This window comes from Oncorhynchus masou, chromosome 11, assembly GCF_036934945.1.
Source record: "Oncorhynchus masou masou isolate Uvic2021 chromosome 11, UVic_Omas_1.1, whole genome shotgun sequence".
Classification (NCBI taxonomy): Eukaryota; Metazoa; Chordata; class Actinopteri; order Salmoniformes; family Salmonidae; genus Oncorhynchus; species Oncorhynchus masou.
The window spans coordinates 11,713,656-11,737,871 of NC_088222.1; the positions used below are offsets into that span (position 1 = coordinate 11,713,656).

The window sequence follows — 24,216 nt, forward strand, 5'->3', positions numbered from 1 at the left end:
AGCCAGGGAGAATTCTTGGAAGGCAGCATGGTCTCCCATTTTAATTGGAGATGTGTTCAGGATGTTGTTTAGTTCATTCTGGACTAGCTGACGTGGCTCACCATATCTCGCTTTCGATTGCACATATATCGATTGCATAATTCGCCTATGACGATCCGTAGGGATGTAATCATTGACAATTCACATTACACAATATGTTTGAAGCGTGCACTCCAAGCCGCGCTCCGCGGTGATAACTATAAACAATAACTGAATGGCCCACTCTACCGATCGCCACAGATAATTCAGATGAAAGGTAAGAGTCGGTGGACGTACGTGGATTCATGGACGCACAGAACTTCTGGATCAGATGGTGTTAAGGAAGAGAAAGCAGCGAGATCAGGCGATGGCAATTTCCTCCTTTTATGGAGTTGAGATTGGTCGGACATTTCCACCTGACCTAATTAAAGCGCCCCTGGCCCAGCTGAGTAAATGGCAATGAATTAAAGGATTATTCCACCAACTTCATGGGCCTTTTCTAACCCTGAGTCTCCTCCCTGTTTCACACCTCCCTCCCTCCCTCCCTCCCTCCCTCCCTCCCTCCCTCCCTCCCTCCCTCCCTCCCTCCCTCCCTCCCTCCCTCCCTCCCTCCCTCCCTCCCTCCCTCCCTCCCACTCCAGTAATGGGCTGATCTTTCCGTCCCTCTCTCTTTTTCTTTCCCTCCCCTCCCTCCCTCCCTCCCTCCCTCCCTCCCTCCCTCCCTCCCTCCCTCCCTCCCTCCCCTCCCCTCCCTCCCTCCCTCCCTCCCTCCCTCCCTCCCTCCAGTAATGGGCTGATCTTCCCCTCCCTCCCTCCCTCCCTCCCTCCCTCCCTCCCTCCCTCCCTCCCTCCCTCCCTCCCTCCCTCCCTCCCTCCCTCCCTCCCTCCCTCCCTCCCTCCCTCCCTCCCTCCCTCCCTCCCTCCCACTCCAGTAATGGGCTGATCTTTCCGTCCCCTCTCTTTCCCTTTCCCTCCCTCCCTCCCCTCCCTCCCTCCCTCCCTCCCTCCCTCCCTCCCTCCCTCCTCCCTCCCTCCCTCCCTCCCTCCCTCCCTCCCTCCCACTCCAGTAATGGGCTGATCTTTCCGTCCCTCTCTCTTTTTCTTTCCCTCCCTCCCTCCCTCCCTCCCTCCCTCCCTCCCTCCCTCCCTCCCTCCCTCCCTCCCTCCCTCCCTCCCTCCCTCCCTCCCTCCCTCCCTCCCTCCCTCCCTCCCTCCCTCCCACTCCAGTAATGGGCTGATCTTCCCCTCCCTCCCTCCCTCCCTCCCTCCCTCCCTCCCTCCCTCCCTCCCTCCCTCCCTCCCTCCCTCCCTCCCTCCCTCCCTCCCTCCCTCCCTCCCTCCCTCCCTCCCTCCCTCCCTCCCTCCCTCCCACTCCAGTAATGGGCTGATCTCCCTCCCTCCCTCCCACTCCAGTAATGGGCTGATCTTTCCGTCCCTCTCTCTTTTTCTTTCTCTCTTCCCCTCCCTCTCTCCTGTTCAGAGCTTAACTTCTCCTCTTCCTGACAACAGTATGACAGATAGGATTTATTGTAATGGTATTGGATGATGGTGGTAAGTCTTCTAAACAGGACCTCTTATCGATCGTCTGCTGCTCGTCATCTCTCAGTCGGCTCGCCTGTCACATACTAATCTTGTACTGTGAGAAAGCAGGCTAACCATAGAAATATAATCTCTAGAATGGAAATCCTCTACCAGTTCAGTCATATTGAGTGTACCCTTGAGTTCACCAGTCACAGCCATAGGGAGAGGTTCTATAACCCTTCTAAGGCAAACAGGCAAACACACAGTTGTTGTGAATAGATGAAATAAGACATATTCTTAATTGTTTTATTTATACTTTATTCAACATTTAACAAATGTAACTAAACTCCATGTTACAGTTAGTTGAATTGTTTGGTTCCATGCTTGTGTTTGTTTCAAACTCCATCCAATATTTTATCTTTATCACTGACCTCAACCCAGAGTCTTTTAGAGCGTTCACAGAACATAAAAATACAGAATAGGAATCCATAAATATCTCATATAGCACTGGAGTCCACCACAAACAACTGTGACGATTTACACACAAAAATAGAGTATAGTATACTTCATTTCAAATTCATATAGTTGTTATATCATTATATGGATACTTAGGTGTTTTTTCATAAACTGTAGTACAGTGCACTTCGCATATAGTGATAATCTGTGCAGGACTGTCAGCGATTGATCACTATACAGTATTCACTATCAGCAGAGTGGTGTATACAGTATTCACTATTAACAGAGTGGTGTAAACAGTATTCACTATTAGCAAAGTGGTGTATACAGTATTCACTAACAGAGTGGTGTATACAGTATTCACTATTAGCAGTGTGGTGTATACAGTATTCACTAACAGAGTGGTGTATACAGTATTCACTATTAGCAGTGTGGTGTATACAGTATTCACTAACAGAGTGGTGTATATAGTATTCACTATTAGCAGAGTGGTGTATACAGTATTCACTATTAGCAGAGTGGTGTATACAGTATTCACTATTAGCAGAGTGGTGTATACAGTATTCACTATTAGCAGATTGTACTGTATACAGTATTCACTATTAGCAGAGTGTACTGTATACAATATTCACTATTAGCAGAGTATACTGTATACAGTATTCACTATTAACAGAGTGGCGTATACAGTATTCACTATTAACAGAGTGGTTTATACAGTATTCACTATTAGCAGTGGTTTATACAGTATTCACTATTAGCAGAGTGTACTGTATACAGTATTCACTAGTAAAAGAGTGGTGTATACAGTATTCACTATTAACAGAGTATACTGTATACAGTATTCACTATTAACAGAGTACACTGTATACAGTATTCACTATTAACAGAGTGGTGTATACAGTATTCACTATTAACAGAGTGGTGTATACAGTATTCACTATTAGCAGAGTGGTTTATACAGTATTCACTATTAACAGAGTATACTGTATACAGTATTCACTATTAGCAGAGTGGTGTATACAGTATTCACTATTAGCAGAGTGTACTGTATACAGTATTCACTATTAGCAGAGTATACTGTATACAGTATTCACTATTAGCAGAGTATACTGTATACAGTATTCACTATTAGCAGAGTATACTATATACAGTATTCACTATTAGCAGAGTGGTGTGTACAGTATTCACTATTAGCAGAGTGTACTGTATACAGTATTCACTATTAGCAGAGTGTACTCTATACAGTACTCACTATTAACAGAGTGGTGTTTACAATATTCACTATTAGCAGAGTGTACTGTATACAGTATTCACTATTAGCAGAGTGTACTGTATACAGTACTCACTATTCACAGAGTGTACTGTATACAGTATTCACTAGTAAAAGAGTGGTGTATACAGTATTCACTATTAACAGAGTATACTGTATACAGTATTCACTATTAACAGAGTATACTGTATACAGTATTTACTATTAACAGAGTATACTGTATACAGTATTCACTCTTAACAGAGTGGTGTATACAGTATTCACTATTAACAGAGTGGTTTATACAGTATTCACTATTAGCAGAGTGGTTTATACAGTATTCACTATTAACAGAGTATACTGTATACAGTATTCACTATTAACAGAGTATACTGTATACAGTATTCACTATTAGCATAGTGGTGTATACAGTATTCACTATTAGCAGAGTGTACTGTATACAGCATTCACTATTAGCAGAGTATACTGTATACAGTATTCACTATTAGCAGAGTATACTGTATACAGTATTCACTATTAACAGAGTGGTGTACAGTGTTCACTATCAGTAGAGTATACTGTATACAGTATTCACTATTAGCAGAGTGGTGTGTACAGTATTCACTATTTGCAGAGTGTACTGTATACAGTATGCACTATTAGCAGAGTGGGGTATACAGTATTCACTATTAGCAGAGTGTACTGTATACAGTATTCACTATTAGCAGTGTGTACTCTGTACAGTACTCACTATTAACAGAGTGGTGTATACAATATTCACTATTAGCAGAGTATACTGTATACAGTATTTACTATTAGCAGAGTATACTGTATACAGTATTCACTATTCACAGAGTGTACTGTATACAGTATTCACTATTAGCAGAGTGGTGTATACAGTATTCACTATTAGCAGAGTATACTGTATACAGTATTCACTATTAGCAGAGTTATGTATACAGTATTCACTATTCGCAGAGTCAACTGTATACATTATTCACTATTAGCAGAGTGTACTGTATACAGTATTCACTATTAGCAGAGTATACTGTATACAGTATTCACGATTAGCAGAGTGGTGTATACAGTATTCACTATTAGCAGAGTATACTATATACAGTATTCACTATTCGCAGAGTGTACTGTATACAATATTCACTATTCACAGAGTGTACTGTATACAGTATTCACTATTAGCAGAGTATACTGTATACAGTATTCACTATTCACAGAGTGTACTGTATACAGTATTCACTATTTGCAGAGTGTACTGTATACCATATTTACTATTAGCAGAGTGGTGTATACAGTATTCACTATTCGCAGAGTATACTGTATACAGTATTCACTATTAGCAGAGTGTACTGTATACAGTATTCACTATTAACAGAGTATACTGTATACAGTATTCACTATTAGCAGAGTATACTGTATACAGTATTCACTATTCACAGAGTGTACTGTATACAGTATTCACTATTTGCAGAGTGTACTGTATACCATATTTACTATTAGCAGAGTGGTGTATACAGTATTCACTATTCACAGAGTATACTGTATACAGTATTCACAAACAGCTTTTCACTGAAGGTGACAGCTGGACCAGAAGGGCATATAGACCGCCCTCAGGACTGACTGACGAAGACACCAGAACACATACACACTGAAGTACACACACTCACTGACGTACAGAAACAAACATACACACTCTCACACACACTGACGTAGGCTATACATACACACATATCGTCACACACACACACACACACACACACAGCACAGACTCCATTGAGGACCACAACGAGGCACGACGGGACTTGGCAGTGCGACATGGAATGTTTTAATCATTGATTCTGGATGGTTACAGTAGTTCAGGATAATGCTCGTTGTGAGATAATGCAGTGTACTCTAATAGCCATCAGAATCCTCCTGCAAGGACAGAGAGGGAAAAGTTATTTCAGGAATTATTAGTATTACATTATGTTCCTATTTGTGTAATAACTGATAACAAATGATCACAAAGTGAATCACAAACATACCATAGACGGAGGGTGATGATGGTGGATGAAACCCAAAAACATTACTGTGAAGAAACAGGAACCTCACCCTTCTGAATGGAAATCCACAACAAAAGAAACAATTAAACACAAACAAAAACTATGTAAAGCAATCTGATGAATGAAACATGGAGGATGATGACTCAGTAAAAACGGGAGAATGATGAGGAGTTAACCATTAATCACTGATTCAATGACTCAGTTTGAGCCTCTGTAATCTCAGAAATCAGGGCTCTCCAACCCTGTTCCTGGAGAGTTACAGTACCCTCCTGTAGGTTCTCTCTCCAACCCTTTTCCTGGAGAGCTACCCTCCTGTAGGTTTTCATTCCAACCCTGTTCCTGGAGAGCTACCCTCCTGTAGGTTTTAACTCTAACCCTGTTCCTGGAGAGCTACCCTCCTGTAGGTTTTAACTCCAACCCTGTTCCTGGAGAGCTACCGTCCTGTAAGTTTTCATTCCAACCCTCATGTAGGTTTTCATTCCAACCCTGTTCCTGGAGAGATACCCTCCTATAGGTTTTAACTCCAACCCTGTGCCCAGAGAGATACCCTACAGTAGATTTTCAATCCAATTCCAGTTGTAACTAACCTGATTCAACTTATTAACCAGCTAATTACAAGAGTCAGGTGCGCTAGGTTAGGGTTGGAGAGAGAACCTACAGGATGGTACAGTAACTCTCCAGGAACAGGGTTGGAGAGAGAACCTACAGGATGGTACAGTAACTCTCCAGGAACAGGGTTGGAGAGAGAACCTACAGGAGGGTAAATCTCCAGGAACAGGGTTGGAGAGAGAACCTACAGGATGGTACAGTAACTCTCCAGGAACAGGGTTGGAGAGAGAACCTACAGGAGGGTAACTCTCCAGGAACAGGGTTGGAGAGAGAACCTACAGGAGGGTAACTCTCCAGGAACAGGGTTGGAGAGAGAACCTACAGGAGGGTAACTCTCCAGGAACAGGGTTGGAGAGAGAACCTACAGCACGGTACAGTAACTCTCCAGGAACAGGGTTGGAGAGCCTTGGTCTACAGCCTCGGACCCTGAGGTTCCATCTACAGAAAGCCTGTTGAAATAATGATCTAGAAGATGTTAAGCGTGACGTTAAATGTCGCACCTCTGCAGCATCATCGCCCTCTGGGTCCACTGGAGACTCGTTGATGGGCAGGTCTTTAGACATAGCATCTTCATCCTGCAATAATAACACATTCACTGACCAGGTCAACAATGGACAAGTGTCCCAAATAACCCTGTAAGACAATTACCTTGTGTTAGTTGGTTGCTGCTGCAGTATTTTCCTCTTGTTGGTAATGACAACCATACTAACACAACACACATATACACACACATATAAACACACACACACACACACACGCACACACGCACACGCACACCCTCACACGCACACTCACACTCACACTCACACTCACACTCACACTCACACTCACACACACACACACGAGCTTGATTGGTGCTTGGCATTGGTATGACCTTCTCTAATAAGATACACAGGTGATACACACATATCCACTCCCAGGCTACCAGCTGACACAACCTGAGAGTTACAGGGTAGTGCAGACCCAGGTGCTCTCCCCCCCCCCCTCTCTCTCTCTCTCTCTCTCTCTCTCTCTCTCTCTCTCTCCCCCTCCCTCTCCCTCTCTCTCCCTCCCCCTCCTTATCCCCCTCCTCATCTCTCTCTCTCTCCCTCCCCTCCCCCTCATTATCCCTCTCTCTCCCTATCCTCTCTCTCCCTCTCCCACCCCTCCTTATCCCTCTCTCTCCCTTTCTCTCTCTCTCTCTCTCTCTCTCTCTCTCTCTCTCTCCCCCTCTCTCTCCCCTCCCTATCTCTCTCTCTCTCTCCCCTCCCTATCCCTCTCTCTCTCCCTCCCTCCCTCCCCCTCCCTCTCTCCTGCTCTCTCTCTCTCCCTCCCCTCCCTTTCTCTCTCTCTCCCGCCCCCTCCAAATCTCTCCCCACTCCCTATCCCCTCCCTCCCCATCCCCTCCCTCCCCACTCCCTATCCCCTCCCTCTCTCCCGCTATCTCTCTCACTCTCTCTCCTCCTGCCATTCCATTTAACACCGCCCACCGTGTCTCCATCTGTTCACACAGAAGAGCCAGACACACACACACACACACACAGACACGCACAGACACACACCACACGTCATCTCCCAACACTCACCATGGCAAATAAATACGGTTTCTACTGTTCTTCTTTCTATTTTACTAGTCAACTCAAGAAACCAAAAGACATGAAGAGTATGTGGACACTTCAAATTTGTGGATTTGGCTGTTTCAGCCACACTCGTTGCTGACAAGTGTATAAAATAGAGCACACAACCATGCAATCTCCATAGACAAACAGTGGCAGTAGAATGGACCATACTGAAGAGCTCAGTGACTTATACAGTTAGTTCTGTACATGATACTACTTATCCTATAAAGATAATATCTTATCCAGCTAAGTATTAACTTGTAACTAAGTAATACGTTCATTCTTCACAATTTCTTGAGCCTTTAATTTCCCATATGAAACATTGACGAGATATTGATTGGGTTCCTCTTGTCTAGTGGCTCATCAACAGGACATAAACAGAACAGCATCTGTGACTTGAGTCAGTGAGTCAGTCTATGGGAGCTGATGAGGTGGGTTCTCTGCTCTATCTTACCAGCACAAATCCATTTACCAGCCTGAGCCGTCTCCTTCTCACACAGACAATAACCAGCAGGCCTGTGTGTGTGTGTGTGTGTGTGTGTGTGTGTGTGTGTGTGTGTGTGTGTGTGTGTGTGTGTGTGTGTGTGTGTGTGTGTGTGTGTGTGTGTGTGTGTGTGTGTGTGTGTGTCTGTGTCTGTCTGTCTGTCTGTCTGTCTGTCTGTCTGTCTGTCTGTCTGTCTGTCTGTCTGTCTGTCTGTCTGTCTGTCTGTCAGGGTTTCCGTTAGGAAAATGTAAGAGCAGAACTTTTGACAGCCAACATTTTGAACTAAATAGCTTATTTCAAACATAATATGGATATAGAATATGAATATGGATCCTTAATTCATAGAACCAGTTAGCCTAAGCTACATAAACATTCAAAATAAACATTAAAAAACAATGAGTCTGATGCAACAGATCAGAACGTTTATCTTAAAATGTTGATAAACTACTATTTCTTCACATTATGAGTGCAACAATGCCCATAAGGCAGTAGGCTAACTGGAGCCCCACAAGGCTACCTGGCGCCCCACAAGGCTACCTGGCGCCCCACAAGGCTACCTGGCGACCCACAAGGCTAACTGGAGCCCCACAAGGCTACCTGGAGCCCCACAAGGCTACCTGGCGCCTCGCAAGGCTACCTGGCGCCCCGCAAGGCTAACTGGAGGCCCACAAGGCTACCTGGAGCCCCACAAGGCTACCTGGCGCCCCGCAAGGCTACCTGGCGCCCCACAAGGCTAACTGGAGCCCCACAAGGCTACCTGGCGCCCCACAAGGCTACCTGGCGCCCCGCAAGGCTACCTGGCGCCCCAAGACAAGCCCCACAAGACAATAGGCTACCTGGCGCCCCGCAAGGACTACCTGGCGCCCCACAAGCAATAGGCTACCTGGCGCCCCAAGAACATAGGCTACCTGGCGCCCCAAGACAAAGGCTACCTGGAGCCCCACAAGGCAATAGGCTACCTGGCGCCCCACAAGGCTACCTGGCGCCCCACAAGGCTACCTGGCGCCCCACAAGGCTACCTGGCGCCCCACAAGGCTACCTGGCGCCCCACAAGGCTACCTGGCGCCCCACAAGGCTACCTGGCGCCCCACAAGGCTACCTGGAGCCCCACAAGGCTACCTGGCGCCCCACAAGGCTTCCTGGAGCCCCACAAGGCTACCTGGCGCCCCACAAGGCTACCTGGAGCCCCACAAGGCTAACGGGCGCCCCACAAGGCTACCTGGCGCCCCACAAGGCTACCTGGAGCCCCACAAGGCTAACTGGAGCCCCACAAGGATACCTGGTGCCCCACAAGGCTACCTGGCGCCCCACAAGGCTACCTGGCGCCCCAAGACATAGACTACCTGGCGCCCCACAAGACAATAGGCTACCTGGCGCCCCACAAGACAATAGGCTACCTGGCGCCCCACAAGGCTACCTGGCCCCACAAGACAATAGGCTACCTGGCGCCCCCAAGACAATAGGCTACCTGGCCGCCCCAACAAGGCTACCTGCCGCCCCACAAGACAATAGGCTACCTGGCGCCCCAAGACAATAGGCTACCTGGCGCCCCACAAGGACAATAGGCTACCTGCGCCCCACAAGGGCTACCTGGCGCCCCACAAGGCAATAGGCTACCTGGCGCCCCACAAGCAATAGACTACCTGGCGCCCCACAAGACAATAGGCTACCTGGCGCCCCACAAGGCAATAGGCTACCTGGCGCCCCCACAAGGCTACCTGGCGCCCCCAAGACAATAGGCTACCTGGCGCCCCACAAGGCAATAGGCTACCTGGCGCCCCACAAGCTACCTGGCGCCCCACAAGGCTACCTGGCGCCCCACAAGGCAATAGGCTACCTGCCGCCCCACAAGACAATAGGCTACCTGGCGCCCCACAAGGCAATAGGCTACCTGCCGCCCCACAAGACAATAGGCTACCTGGCGCCCCACAAGACAATAGGCTACCTGGCGCCCCCCCACAAGACAATAGGCTACCTGCCGCCCCACAAGACAATAGGCTACCTGGCGCCCCACAAGACAATAGGCTACCTGGCGCCCCACAAGACAATAGGCTACCTGGCGCCCCACAAGGCAATAGGCTACCTGGCGCCCCACAAGGCAATAGACTACCTGCCGCCCCACAAGGCAATAGGCGCCCCCAAGACAATAGCTACCTGGCGCCCCACAAGGCAAGACAATACTACCTGGCCCCACAAGCAATAGGCCCCACAAGACAATAGGCTACCTGGCGCCCCACAAGACAATAGGCTACCTGGCGCCCCACAAGACAATAGGCTACCTGGCGCCCCACAAGACAATAGGCTACCTGGCGCCCCACAAGGCCGCCCCACAAGGCCTGGCGCCCACAAGGCACAATAGGCTACCTGGCGCCCCACAAGCAATAGGCTACCTGCCGCCCCACAAGACAATAGCTACCTGGCGCCCCACAAGACAATAGACTACCTGGCGCCCCACAAGACAATAGCTACCTGGCGCCCCACAAGACAATAGGCTACCTGGCGCCCCACAAGACAATAGGCTACCTGGCGCCCCACAAGACAATAGACTACCTGGCGCCCCACAAGACAATAGGCTACCTGGCGCCCCACAAGACAATAGACTACCTGCCGCCCCATAAGACAATAGACTACCTGGCGCCCCACAAGACAATAGACTACCTGGCGCCCCACAAGACAATAGACTACCTGGCGCCCCACAAGACAATAGACTACCTGCCGCCCCACAAGACAATAGACTACCTGGCGCCCCACAAGACAATAGACTACCTGCCGCCCCACAAGACAATAGACTACCTGGCGCCCCACAAGACAATAGACTACCTGGCGACTACCTGCCGCCCCACAAGACAATAGGCTACCTGCCGCCCCACAAGACAATAGGCTACCTGGCGCCCCACAAGACAATAGCTACTGCTGGCGCCCCCCACAAGGCAATAGGCTACCTGCCGCCCCACAAGACAATAGGCTACCTGCCGCCCCACAAGGCAATAGGCTACCTGCCGCCCCACAAGACAATAGGCTACCTGCCGCCCCACAAGACAATAGGCTACCTGGCGCCCCACAAGGCAATAGGCTACCTGGCGCCCCACAAGGCAATAGGCTACCTGGCGCCCCACTGGCGCCCTGCAAGGCTACCTGGCGCCCCACAAGGCAATAGGCTACCTGGCGCCCCACAAGGCAATATGCTACCTGCCGCCCCACAAGGCAATATGCTACCTGCCGCCCCACAAGGCAATATGCTACCTGCCGCCCCACAAGGCAATGCTACCTGGCGCCCCGCAAGGCTACCTGGCGCCCCACAAGGCAATAGGCTACCTGGCGCCCCCTACCTGGCGCCCCACAATAGGCTACCTGGCGCCCACAAGGCAATAACCTGGCGCCCCACAACCTGGCGCCCACAAGGCTACCTGGCGCCCCGCAAGGCTGCCTGGCGCCCCACAAGGCAATAACCTGGCGCCCCCACACCTGGCGCCCCACAAGGCTATACCTGGCGGCTACCTGGCGCCCCACAAGGCAATAAAATCTGGCGCCCCACAAGGCTACCTGGCGCCCCACAAGGCAATAGGCTACCTGCCGCCCCAAGGCTACCTGGCGCCCCACCTACCTGCCGCCCCAACAGGCTACCTGGCGACCCACAAGGCTACCTGGCGCCCCACAAGGCAATAGGCTACCTGCCGCCCCACAAGACAATAGGCCCCTGGCGCCCCGAAAGGCTACCTGGCGCCCCGCAAGGCTACCTGGCTCCCACAAGGCAATAGGCCACCTGGCGCCCCACAAGGCAATAACCTGCCGCCCCACAAGACAATAGACTACCTGCCGCCCCATAAGACAATAGGCCCCACAAGACAATAGACTACCTGGCGCCCCACAAGACAATAGGCTACCTGCCGCCCCACAAGACAATAGACTACCTGCCGCCCCACAAGGCAATATGCTACCTGCCGCCCCACAAGGCAATAGGCTACCTGCCGCCCCACAAGACAATAGGCTACCTGGCGCCCCACAAGGCAATATGCTACCTGCCGCCCCACAAGACAATAGACTACCTGCCGCCCCACAAGACAATAGGCTACCTGGCGCCCCACAAGACAATAGGCTACCTGGCGCCCCACAAGGCAATAGGCTACCTGCCGCCCCACAAGACAATAGGCTACCTGGCGCCCCGCAAGGCTACCTGGCGCCCGCAAGGCTACCTGGCGTCCCACAAGGCAATAGGCCACCTGGCGCCCCACAAGGCAATATGCTACCTGCCGCCCCACAAGACAATAGACTACCTGCCGCCCCATAAGACAATAGACTACCTGGCGCCCCACAAGACAATAGACTACCTGGCGCCCCACAAGACAATAGACTACCTGCCGCCCCATAAGACAATAGACTACCTGGCGCCCCACAAGACAATAGGCTACCTGGCGCCCCATAAGACAATAGACTACCTGGCGCCCCACAAGACAATAGACTACCAGGCGCCCGAAAGGCTACCTGGCGCCCCGCAAGGCTACCTGGCTCCCACAAGGCAATAGGCCACCTGGCGCCCCACAAGGCAATATGCTACCTGCCGCCCCACAAGACAATAGACTACCTGCCGCCCCATAAGACAATAGACTACCTGGCGCCCCACAAGACAATAGACTACCTGCCGCCCCATAAGACAATAGACTACCTGGCGCCCCACAAGACAATAGACTACCTGCCGCCCCATAAGACAATAGACTACCTGGCGCCCCACAAGACAATAGACTACCTGGCGCCCCACAAGACAATAGACTACCTGGCGCCCCACAAGACAATAGACTACCTGCCGCCCCATAAGACAATAGACTACCTGGCGCCCCACAAGACAATAGACTACCTGCCGCCCCATAAGACAATAGACTACCTGGCGCCCCACAAGACAATAGACTACCAGGCGCCCCACAAGACAATAGACTACCTGCCGCCCCACAAGACAATAGACTACCTGCCGCCCCACAAGACAATAGACTACCAGGCGCCCCACAAGACAATAGACTACCAGGCGCCCCACAAGACCATAGACTACCAGGCGCCCCACAAGACAATAGGCTACCTGCCGCCCCACAAGGCAATAGGCTACCTGCCGCCCCACAAGACAATAGGCTACCTGCCGCCCCACAAGACAATAGGCTACCTGGCGCCCCACAAGGCAATAGGCTACCTGGCGCCCCGCAAAGCTGCCTGGCGCCCCACAAGGCAATAGGCTACCTGGCGCCCCACAAGGCTACCTGACGCCCTGCAAGGCTACCTGGCGCCCCACAAGGCAATAGGCTACCTGGCGCCCCACAAGGCAATATGCTACCTGCCGCCCCACAAGGCAATAGGCTACCTGGCGCCCCACAAGGCAATATGCTACCTGCCGCCCCACAAGGCAATAGGCTACCTGGCGCCCCGCAAGGCTACCTGGCGCCCCACAAGGCAAGGCTACCTGGCGCCCTGCAAGGCTACCTGGCGCCCCACAAGGCAATAGGCTACCTGGCGCCCCACAAGGCAATAACCTGGCGCCCCACAAGCTACCTGGCGCCCCACAAGGCTACCTGGCGCCCCGCAAGGCTGCCTGGCGCCCCTCAAGGCAATAGGCTACCTGGCGCCCCACAAGCTACCTGGCGCCCCACAAGGCTACCTGGCGCCCCGCAAGGCTACCTTGCGCCCCACAAGGCAATAGGCTACCTGGCGCCCCACAAGCTACCTGGCGCCCCACAAGGCAATAGGCTATTGGCGCGCCCCACAAGGCTACCTGGCGCCCCACAAGGCAATAGGCTACCTGCCGCCCCGCAAGGCAATAGGCTACCTGGCGCCCCACAAGGCTACCTGGCGCCCCACAAGGCAATAGGCTATCTGGCGCCCCACAAGAATACCTGGCGCCCCGCAAGGCTACCTGGCACCCCACAAGGCAATAGGCTATCTGGCGCCCCACAAGACAATAGACTACCTGCCGCCCCACAAGACAATAGACTACCTGCCGCCCCACAAGACAATAGACTACCTGGCGCCCCACAAGACAATAGACTACCTGCCGCCCCACAAGACAATAGACTACCTGCCGCCCCACAAGACAATAGACTACCTGCCGCCCCACAAGGCAATAGGCTACCTGCCGCCCCACAAGACAATAGGCTACCTGGCGCCCCACAAGACAATAGGCTACCTGCCGCCCCACAAGACAATAGACTACCTGGCGCCCCACAAGGCAATAGACTACCTGGCGCCCCACAAGGCAATAGGCTAACTGGCGCCCCACAAGACAATAGACTACCTGCCGCCCCACAAGACAATAGGCTACCTGGCGCCCCAAAAGGCAATAGGCTACCTGCTGCCCCACAAGACAATAGGCTACCTGCCGCCCCACAAGACAATAGACTACCTGCCGCCCCACAAGACAATAGGCTACCTGGCGCCCCACAAGAAAATAGGCTACCTGCCGCCCCACAAGACAATAGGCTACCTGCCGCCCCACAAGACAATAGGCTACCTGGCGCCCCACAAGACAATAGACTACCTGCCGCCCCACAAGACAATAGGCTACCTGGCGCCCCACAAGACAATAGGCTACCTGGCGCCCCACAAGACAATAGACTACCTGCCGCCCCACAAGACAATAGACTACCTGGCGCCCCACAAGACAATAGGCTACCTGCCGCCCCACAAGACAATAGACTACCTGGCGCCCCACAAGGCAATAGGCTACCTGCCGCCCCACAAGGCAATATGCTACCTGCCGCCCCACAAGACAATAGGCTACCTGGCGCCCCACAAGGCAATATGCTACCTGCCGCCCCACAAGACAATAGACTACCTGCCGCCCCACAAGACAATAGGCTACCTGGCGCCCCACAAGACAATAGGCTACCTGGCGCCCCACAAGGCAATAGGCTACCTGCCGCCCCACAAGACAATAGGCTACCTGGCGCCCCGCAAGGCTACCTGGCGCCCCGCAAGGCTACCTGGCGTCCCACAAGGCAATAGGCCACCTGGCGCCCCACAAGGCAATATGCTACCTGCCGCCCCACAAGACAATAGACTACCTGCCGCCCCATAAGACAATAGACTACCTGGCGCCCCACAAGACAATAGACTACCTGCCGCCCCATAAGACAATAGACTACATGGCGCCCCACAAGACAATAGGCTACCTGGCGCACCACAAGACAATAGGCTACCTGGCGCCCCACAAGGCAATAGGCTACCTGCCGCCCCACAAGACAATAGGCTCCCTGGCGCCCGAAAGGCTACCTGGCGCCCCGCAAGGCTACCTGGCTCCCACAAGGCAATAGGCCACCTGGCGCCCCACAAGGCAATATGCTACCTGCCGCCCCACAAGACAATAGGCTACCTGGCGCCCCACAAGGCAATAGGCTACCTGCCGCCCCACAAGACAATAGGCTCCCTGGCGCCCCGAAAGGCTACCTGCAAGGCTACCTGGCTCCCACAAGGCAATAGGCCACCTGGCGCCCCACAAGACAATAGACTACCTGCCGCCCCACAAGACAATAGACTACCTGCCGCCCCACAAGACAATAGACTACCTGGCGCCCCACAAGACAATAGACTACCTGCCGCCCCACAAGACAATAGACTACCTGCCGCCCCACAAGACAATAGACTACCTGCCGCCCCACAAGGCAATAGGCTACCTGCCGCCCCACAAGACAATAGGCTACCTGGCGCCCCACAAGACAATAGGCTACCTGCCGCCCCACAAGACAATAGACTACCTGGCGCCCCACAAGGCAATAGACTACCTGGCGCCCCACAAGGCAATAGGCTAACTGGCGCCCCACAAGACAATAGACTACCTGCCGCCCCACAAGACAATAGGCTACCTGGCGCCCCAAAAGGCAATAGGCTACCTGCTGCCCCACAAGACAATAGGCTACCTGCCGCCCCACAAGACAATAGACTACCTGCCGCCCCACAAGACAATAGGCTACCTGGCGCCCCACAAGAAAATAGGCTACCTGCCGCCCCACAAGACAATAGGCTACCTGCCGCCCCACAAGACAATAGGCTACCTGGCGCCCCACAAGACAATAGACTACCTGCCGCCCCACAAGACAATAGGCTACCTGGCGCCCCACAAGACAATAGGCTACCTGGCGCCCCCACAAGACAATAGACTACCTGCCGCCCCACAAGACAATAGACTACCTGCCGCCCCACAAGACAATAGACTACCTGGCGCCCCACAAGGCAATATGCTACCTGCCGCCCCAAAAGGCAATAGGATACCTGCCGCCCCACAAGACAATAGGCTACCTGGCGCCCCACAAGGCAATATGCTACCTGCCGCCCCACAAGACAATAGGCTACCTGGTGCCCCGCAACGCTACCTGGCGCCCCACAAGACAATAGGCTACCTGGCGCCCCACAAGGCAATAGGCTACCTGCCGCCCCACAAGACAATAGGCTACCTGGTGCCCCGCAAGGCTACCTGGCGCCCCACAAGGCAATAGGCTACCTGGCGCCCCACAAGGCAATAGGCTACCTGGCGCCCCACAAGGCAATAGACTACCTGCCGCCTCACAAGACAATAGACTACCTGCCACCCCACAAGGTGGTAATATACCTGCCGCCCCACAAGACAATAGGCTCCCTGGCGCCCCGAAAGGCTACCTGGCGCCCCGCAAGGCTACCTGGCTCCCACAAGGCAATAGGCCACCTGGCGCCCCACAAAGCAATATGCTACCTGCCGCCCCACAAGACAATAGACTACCTGCCGCCCCATAAGACAATAGACTACCTGGCGCCCCACAAGACAATAGACTACCTGGCGCCCCACAAGACAATAGGCTACCTGCCGCCCCACAAGACAATAGACTACCTGGCGCCCCACAAGGCAATATGCTACCTGCCGCCCCAAAAGGCAATAGGTTACCTGCTGCCCCACAAGACAATAGGCTACCTGGCGCCCCACAAGGCAATATGCTACCTGCCGCCCCACAAGACAATAGACTACCTGCCGCCCCACAAGACAATAGGCTACCTGGCGCCCCACAAGACAATAGGCTACCTGGCGCCCCACAAGGCAATAGGCTACCTGCCGCCCCACAAGACAATAGGCTCCCTGGCGCCCGAAAGGCTACCTGGCGCCCCGCAAGGCTACCTGGCTCCCACAAGGCAATAGGCCACCTGGCGCCCCACAAGGCAATATGCTACCTGCCGCCCCACAAGACAATAGACTACCTGCCGCCCCATAAGACAATAGACTACCTGGCGCCCCACAAGACAATAGACTACCTGGCGCCCCACAAGACAATAGACTACCTGCCGCCCCATAAGACAATAGACTACCTGGCGCCCCACAAGACAATAGGCTACCTGGCGCCCCACAAGACAATAGGCTACCTGCCGCCCCACAAGGCAATAGGCTACCTGCCGCCCCACAAGACAATAGGCTACCTGGCGCCCCGAAAGGCACCTGGCGCCCCGCAAGGCTACCTGGCTCCCACAAGGCAATAGGCCACCTGGCGCCCCACAAGGCAATATGCTACCTGCCGCCCCACAAGACAATAGACTACCTGCCGCCCCATAAGACAATAGACTACCTGGCGCCCCACAAGACAATAGACTACCTGCCGCCCCATAAGACAATAGACTACCTGGCGCCCCACAAGACAATAGACTACCTGCCGCCCCATAAGACAATAGACTACCTGGCGCCCCACAAGACAATAGACTACCTGGCGCCCCACAAGACAATAGACTACCTGGCGCCCCACAAGACAATAGACTACCTGCCGCCCCATAAGACAATAGACTACCTGGCGCCCCACAAGACAATAGACTACCTGCCGCCCCATAAGACAATAGACTACCTGGCGCCCCACAAGACAATAGACTACCAAGCGCCCCACAAGACAATAGACTACCTGCCGCCCCACAAGACAATAGACTACCTGCCGCCCCACAAGACAATAGACTACCAGGCGCCCCACAAGACAATAGACTACCAGGCGCCCCACAAGACCATAGACTACCAGGCGCCCCACAAGACAATAGGCTACCTGCCGCCCCACAAGGCAATAGGCTACCTGCCGCCCCACAAGACAATAGGCTACCTGGCGCCCCACAAGACAATAGGCTACCTGGCGCCCCACAAGGCAATAGGCTACCTGGCGCCCCGCAAGGCTACCTGGCGCCCCACAAGGCAATAGGCTACCTGGCGCCCCACAAGACAATAGGCTACCTGGCGCCCCGCAACGCTACCTGGCGCCCCACAAGGCAATAGGCTACCTGGCGCCCCACAAGGCAATAGGCTACCTGCCGCCCCACAAGGCAATATGCTACCTGCCGCCCCACAAGGCAATATGCTACCTGCCGCCCCACAAGACAATAGGCTACCTGGCGCCCCGCAACACCTGGCGCCCCACAAGGCAATAGGCTACCTGGCGCCCCCTGCAATAGGCTACCTGGCGCCCCACAAGACAGTAGGCTACCTGACGCCCCACAAGGCAATATGCTACCTGCCGCCCCACAAGGCAATAGGCTACCTGCCGCCCCACAAGGCAATAGGCTACATGCCGCCCCACAAGGCAATAGGTTACCTGCCGCCCTACAAGGCAATAGGCTACCTGCCGCCCCACAAGGCAATAGGCTACCTGCCGCCCCACAAGGCAATAGGCTACCTGCCGCCCCACAAGGCAATAGGCTACCTGCCGCCCCACAAGACAATAGGCTACCTGGCGCCCCACAAGACAATAGACTACCTGCCGCCCCACAAGGCAATAGGCTACCTGGCGCCCCACAAGACAGTAGGCTACCTGACGCCCCACAAGGCGGTAATCTACCTGTCGCCCCACAAGGCGGTAATATACCTGTCGCCCCACAAGGGGCCCCACAAGGAAATAGGCTACCTGCCGCCCCACAAAGGTGGTAGGCTACCTGACGCCCCACAAGGCAGTAGGCTAGATGTGAATGTTCATCCATAATGCAATTAGCGAGTAAACACTGTTGTCAAACGGGCACTGCACATGCATACTGCCTCCAGCTCATTGCAAGTGGTGTGTGACACTCTGATGAAGCCTGCCTTCAGTTGCCGTTTGATGCCGTTTTCAAAACAACTGGGAACTCGGAAATCTCTGAGTTTCAACTTCAGCGGGTTCAAGATTCCTGGGCAAAATACGAGCTCCGACTAGGAAAAATAAGATACATAACCAATATAAACACAACAAAGATACATAAAGAATATACAAATATAAATGATTCATATGAACCTATAGACCCATAAACATGGCCAGTCAAATGTATTTCCATCAATGAAGAGGCTAAAAAGCGTTACTTCACAGTGGTGTTTTTTCTTCTTTTCCCGGACAATTTTATTTATCAGCTTTTCTATTTTTTAATCTGACAAAAGCCGGCCTATTACCAGCTAATGGAAACCCTGGTGTGTGTGTTCTATCCAGCACACAAACAAACAAGTAACATCCTCACTCTTCCTCCTTCGTCGTCAGACAGCCCATCTCTCACACTGTCTAATTGATGGCTGGTGGCTGGCTGCTGTGGACAACCACATGAAAGTGGATCACTCAGCTCCCTCGCCTGCTGTTCCCTTGCTTGCTTTAGGAAGGAGGGATGAGAGAGACAGATAGAGGTATAAATAACGGTAACGAGAGATGGAGCCTGGGTCGGAGACCCCTAGGCAGAGAAGCCCCTTTGATGGGCTCTAACATGGGGTCGGTCGGTCGATTGGACCTTTTTAATTTGATCGATAGCAATGGCACTGTAATGACTGGCGCTCAGAACACAAACAGGGAACAGACAGGCACTAAGGCTACCTCCAAATGAGATCAATCCAATTCTGTGCACAGTCTCTGGCTTCGCCCCAAATGGCACTCTATTCCCTACATAGTGCACTACTTTTGACCAGGGCCGATAGTGCACTACTTTTGACCAGGACCCATGTAGAGAATTAGGGAAGCAGTCTCTGTGTTTTCACTCTGACACCCGGAGGACACAATTAGGCGTTACACGGAGGACATGATAAAGCGTTACACAGGGTTTGGAGATAAAGAGCTAGGTGGCCAATCAATGGACACAGGAAATACCACAATCAAACCTCTTTCAAAACAAATCAAATGGACGTAACAAAATGTAGGAAAAAAAGTCAAGGGGTCAGAATACTTTCCGAACGCACTTTAAAATGCTGAGGACATTATTCAACTGCTGATGACCAGAGTGGTTACAAGGCGTTGTTTACTGTCCACACCCAAATATTTATTTATTTACATTTCGCTACTTTATGTTATTCATCAGTGGCATTTGTGTGTGTGTGTGTGTGTGTGTGTGTGTGTGTGTGTGTGTGTGTGTGTGTGTGTGTGTGTGCGTGCGTGCGTGCGTGCGTGCGCGTGCGTGCGTGTGTGTGTGCGTGCGTGCGTGCGTGCGTGCGCGTGCGTGTGTGTGTGTGTGTGTGTGTGCGTGTGTGCGTGCGGGCGTGTGTGTCAGTAATTATCGTTATGAAGTTCTTGATTTTCAGGCCCAGATTTTGTTTATCATTTCCTCTCAGTAGCATAATCACAGGATAATTGTGTAATCCTCTAGAATGATGTCCCACTAAACACTAAATTAATCTGTGAGTGTCTGTGTCATGTAACCCCTCTAGTCATAAACAAAGGAGGAAGGGAGCTAAACATGTTTTTTCTAATTAGTGAGATTTTCTCTCTGATTGATGTTGTTGATTTGTTTTTACGATAAGGCCACTGTACAGGCCACTGTGTGTGTGTGTGTGTGTGTGTGTGTGTGTGTGTGTGTGTGTGTGTGTGTGTGTGTGTGTGTGTGTGTGTGTGTGTGTGTGTGTGTGTGTGTGTGTGTGTGTGTGTGTGTGTGTGTGTGTGTGTGTGTGTGTGTGTGTGTGTGTGTGTGTGTGTGTGTGTGTGTGTGTGTGTGTGTGTGTGTGTGTGTGTGAATAAGGGCAGTTTACAGATAATGAATGCAGTGATTGTTGAGTACCAGAGACATCAGCTGTATGCTTTGGGGGGCTAATTCACCTGGCAGATTAACAAGGTTAAAGCCACAGTGTCATTTGTTTTTGTTTTTTACAGTTGACAGCCCCTCCACCTGTTTTGCTATAAAGCTGAGGGATGGGTCTGGAGTATGTAACCATTCTCAAATGTATAGATGGAGTTGAGTTGTACTAAGCTCATTAGGCAAGTTATATCCCTTCAATAACCAATGGGTGTTTGTTATTAATTGAATTGACCGTTGAACAGCAGTAAATATTGCACATTGTCCCTTTGACTGAGAGAACATGTAAGAGCAGCCTGAAGAAACCCTGTTGCTCTGCTGTTGGTTTGAAGATGAATCATCACTACGACCACAAGGCTTTCCTTTTATCTATCTGAGACTCTGTTGGGTTTTGTTTTGAAAGAGAGACAATCATTTTTCATCTTCAGAGACCGTCAGGGCTGCAAATTGTCTCAGTCTTTCAGGATATTGGACCTCACCTCTCTCTCTCTCTCTCTCTCTCTCTCTCTCTCTCTCTCTCTCTCTTCCTTTTTCAAAACAGACTTTCAAACAGACGATGGAGAATCCATCCTGTTTTTTTATGACTGAGAACTAAGAATGTCAGAGACTATAAGAGGAGAAGAAGAAGCTAGCTGTAGAGGACTGAAGGTCAGGGTCCATTTTGACACAGACAGGAGCAGCCAGTGAATAGCTGTCATATAAAATGGATCGAAAATGTTTCATTGAAAATGGAGGACAGCATTGAAACACAACAGGTCCGTTCTGATGATGTTTCAGTACAAAAACGAATAGCAATGGTCGCCTCTGTTTTCTTTCCTAGCATGTGATGTTAAAGTTTATTCCCTGACAAACATGTATTCAGTCAGACAACCATAAATTACACACCAATACTTTCTCCTTATGAGAAAGTTTAGCTACAGAGAACCACAACCAATTCACTGCTAATGTGATGGTGAGACAGAGACCATAGCTGAGATAGAAAATAAGTTCCCCCTGAAAACACATTTGTGCTGAAGAAGAAAAAGTAAGCCACCTGTTTGTCATTCATCTCAATTCAATAGGTTGTTGTGAATGATGAGAGAGAGAGGTGGAAAGTGTGTGCCTGAGGGAAAGCAAGAAAGGCATCACTCTCAGGTATCATTCTCACCTGTTTGGCTGGGTCTTTCTTGACCAATCCGGTCGCAGCAGCGATATTCCCCGCCCCCTCCACAGTCTTGTTGCACACTGCTGTGACACCTGTCACCATGGCACCGCCCACCTGGGACACCCCAGACACCGTTTTACCTGCAACTGTGGAGAGAGTGAGAGAGAGGAGAGAGTCAGAGGGAGAGAGAGAGAGAGAGAGAGAGAGAGAGAGAGAGAGAGAGAGAAAAGAGAGAGAGTGAGAGAGAGGAGAGAGTCAGAGGGAGAGAGAGAGAGAGAGAGAGAGAGAGAGAGAGAGAGAGAGAGAGACAGAGAGAGAGACAGAGAGAGAGAGAGAGAGACAGAGACAGAGACAGAGACACAGAGAGAATATGAAGAGGTTACCACCCAGAGGTAAATACTGTATCTCATGGTTAGAGAAGATACTGTTGTGATATGGAGGACAGTTAGTGTTAGGACACAGGCAAACACACTACCAGAATACACTTCCACACGCCACCCCCAGGTGGCAGCACCAACAGGGTCTAGGTGCTGAACTAAGCCTTGATAAGCACATAAGGTGATGTCATTTAAGGTGACGGTCAGTCAGTGTCCCAGCTGGCAAAGCCGTGAGGCTGCTGGGTTTGTTTGGTGACCATGAGGCCTTTCCTTTGTTTTTGAGTCTTTATTTTGGGCATGCCTGTGTTTAAAAATATATATATATTGAACATATGTGACTCGTTTCAGGAAACTAGCCATATGTTGCAAGTCATGACTTCACAGGAGAGGCGTTTGAGCGGAAATGCCTTCTTGAACATTTTAACTTTCATATGCCTTAATAACAAACTTGTATACCATCTGAAAATATGAATAAAGTTGTTAAATTATGAGCCAAAGAAAAAGGCAGACGATGTGAACCAGAGTGACTTGACAGAACGGGTCAAGCAAGCTGTACAAACAAAACAGAAATGACACAGGAAGTCTTATTTAATGAAAGGGGTTGCAGTCTGCCATGAAGCGTTAATCCATGTATATGGGTAAGAGTCTAGCTACAGTTTCAGATATTATACGTTTCTAATTTTGTCAGAAAGTTGTTTTCATTGCAAGTTAAAGTGTACGGTTAGCTAGCTGACGTTAGATGGCTGGCTCACTAGCTAACAGTACGTGTATGATCTGTGGAGTAATATAGCAGAAAGCCATTTGCATTGCTAGTTATAGCCTAATGTTAGCTATCAAACTAGCTAACATTAAACCTATTTGGTTAACTTAAGCTAGCTATGACAATCACTTTGTATTGCTAGTACTGTATGGGTTGGTATTATGGTTCATTGTTTAGCTAGTGGTTAGCTACATGTCTAAACAAAAGACTCCACTTCGCCAGATGATTAGCTATGATGATCACTTTGTATTGCTAGTACTCTGTGAATTGGGATTATGGTTCATTGTTTAGCTAGTAGCTAGCTATGTCAATCCGTTTATATTGCTAGTACTGTATGGGTTGGTATTATGGTTCATTCTTTAGCTAGTAGCTAGCTACATGTCTAAACAAAAGACTCCACTTCGCCAGATGATTACATGACCCATCAAGTTAGCCAGGCGTGTTTGACGGTGATTACGGCTATCTATTATAATAATGCAAGAATATTTGTTTCTGGAATTTGTCTTTCAGCATCAGTAGAACACGCCCGACTCTCCTCCACCAGACATTCAAGGAGAATGGTCTAATGCCTCCCCATCAAAAAGAGAGCTGCTCAAAGCAAGCACTTGTTCAGAGTGAGTGGTCTGTGTACCAGAAGATGGTTGCTGACTGCAAGACTTCCTGTCAAGACCTGCAGTTGTCTCTGGGGGCCCCTACTGAACCAGCAAGCAAAGACATCAGGATACATTACAGCTTTGACTTTACTCAACAAGTAAGAAACATTTCCTCCTTTATACTGATTAAGGACATATAGTCAGATACACACACACAAAATATATAATATACTGTATATATGTTAAGCAGTCAAATACGTTTCACTGAGCTGTGTAAAGACAGATTGACAAAGAGTGAGACAATTAATTTTAATTTATCTTAATGTTCTTTTGTTGTTTACAGGTGCACTATCCTTCTGACCCAATGTAGCCAGG

The 24,216-nt window shown here is 50.9% G+C and overlaps 1 protein-coding gene across 2 annotated transcripts in view; it reads right to left on the reverse strand.

The window, feature by feature from the left end:
* Positions 1–1,833: 1,833 nt before the first annotated feature.
* LOC135548112 (alpha-synuclein-like) overlaps positions 1,834–24,216 on the reverse strand; it is a 28,026-nt gene continuing 5,643 nt past the window's right edge. Inside the window, exons 4-7 of one of the 2 annotated variants that reach the window (XM_064977399.1) lie at positions 22,115–22,257; positions 6,411–6,485; positions 5,284–5,354; positions 1,834–5,173 (exon numbers count right to left, since the gene is read on the reverse strand). In XM_064977399.1, coding sequence (XP_064833471.1) covers positions 5,325–5,354; positions 6,411–6,485; positions 22,115–22,257 — 248 coding nt within the window. In that variant the 3' untranslated portion in view covers positions 1,834–5,173; positions 5,284–5,324. The remainder of the gene's footprint in view (positions 5,174–5,283; positions 5,355–6,410; positions 6,486–22,114; positions 22,258–24,216) is intronic. The other variant, XM_064977400.1, reaches the window with a different exon arrangement.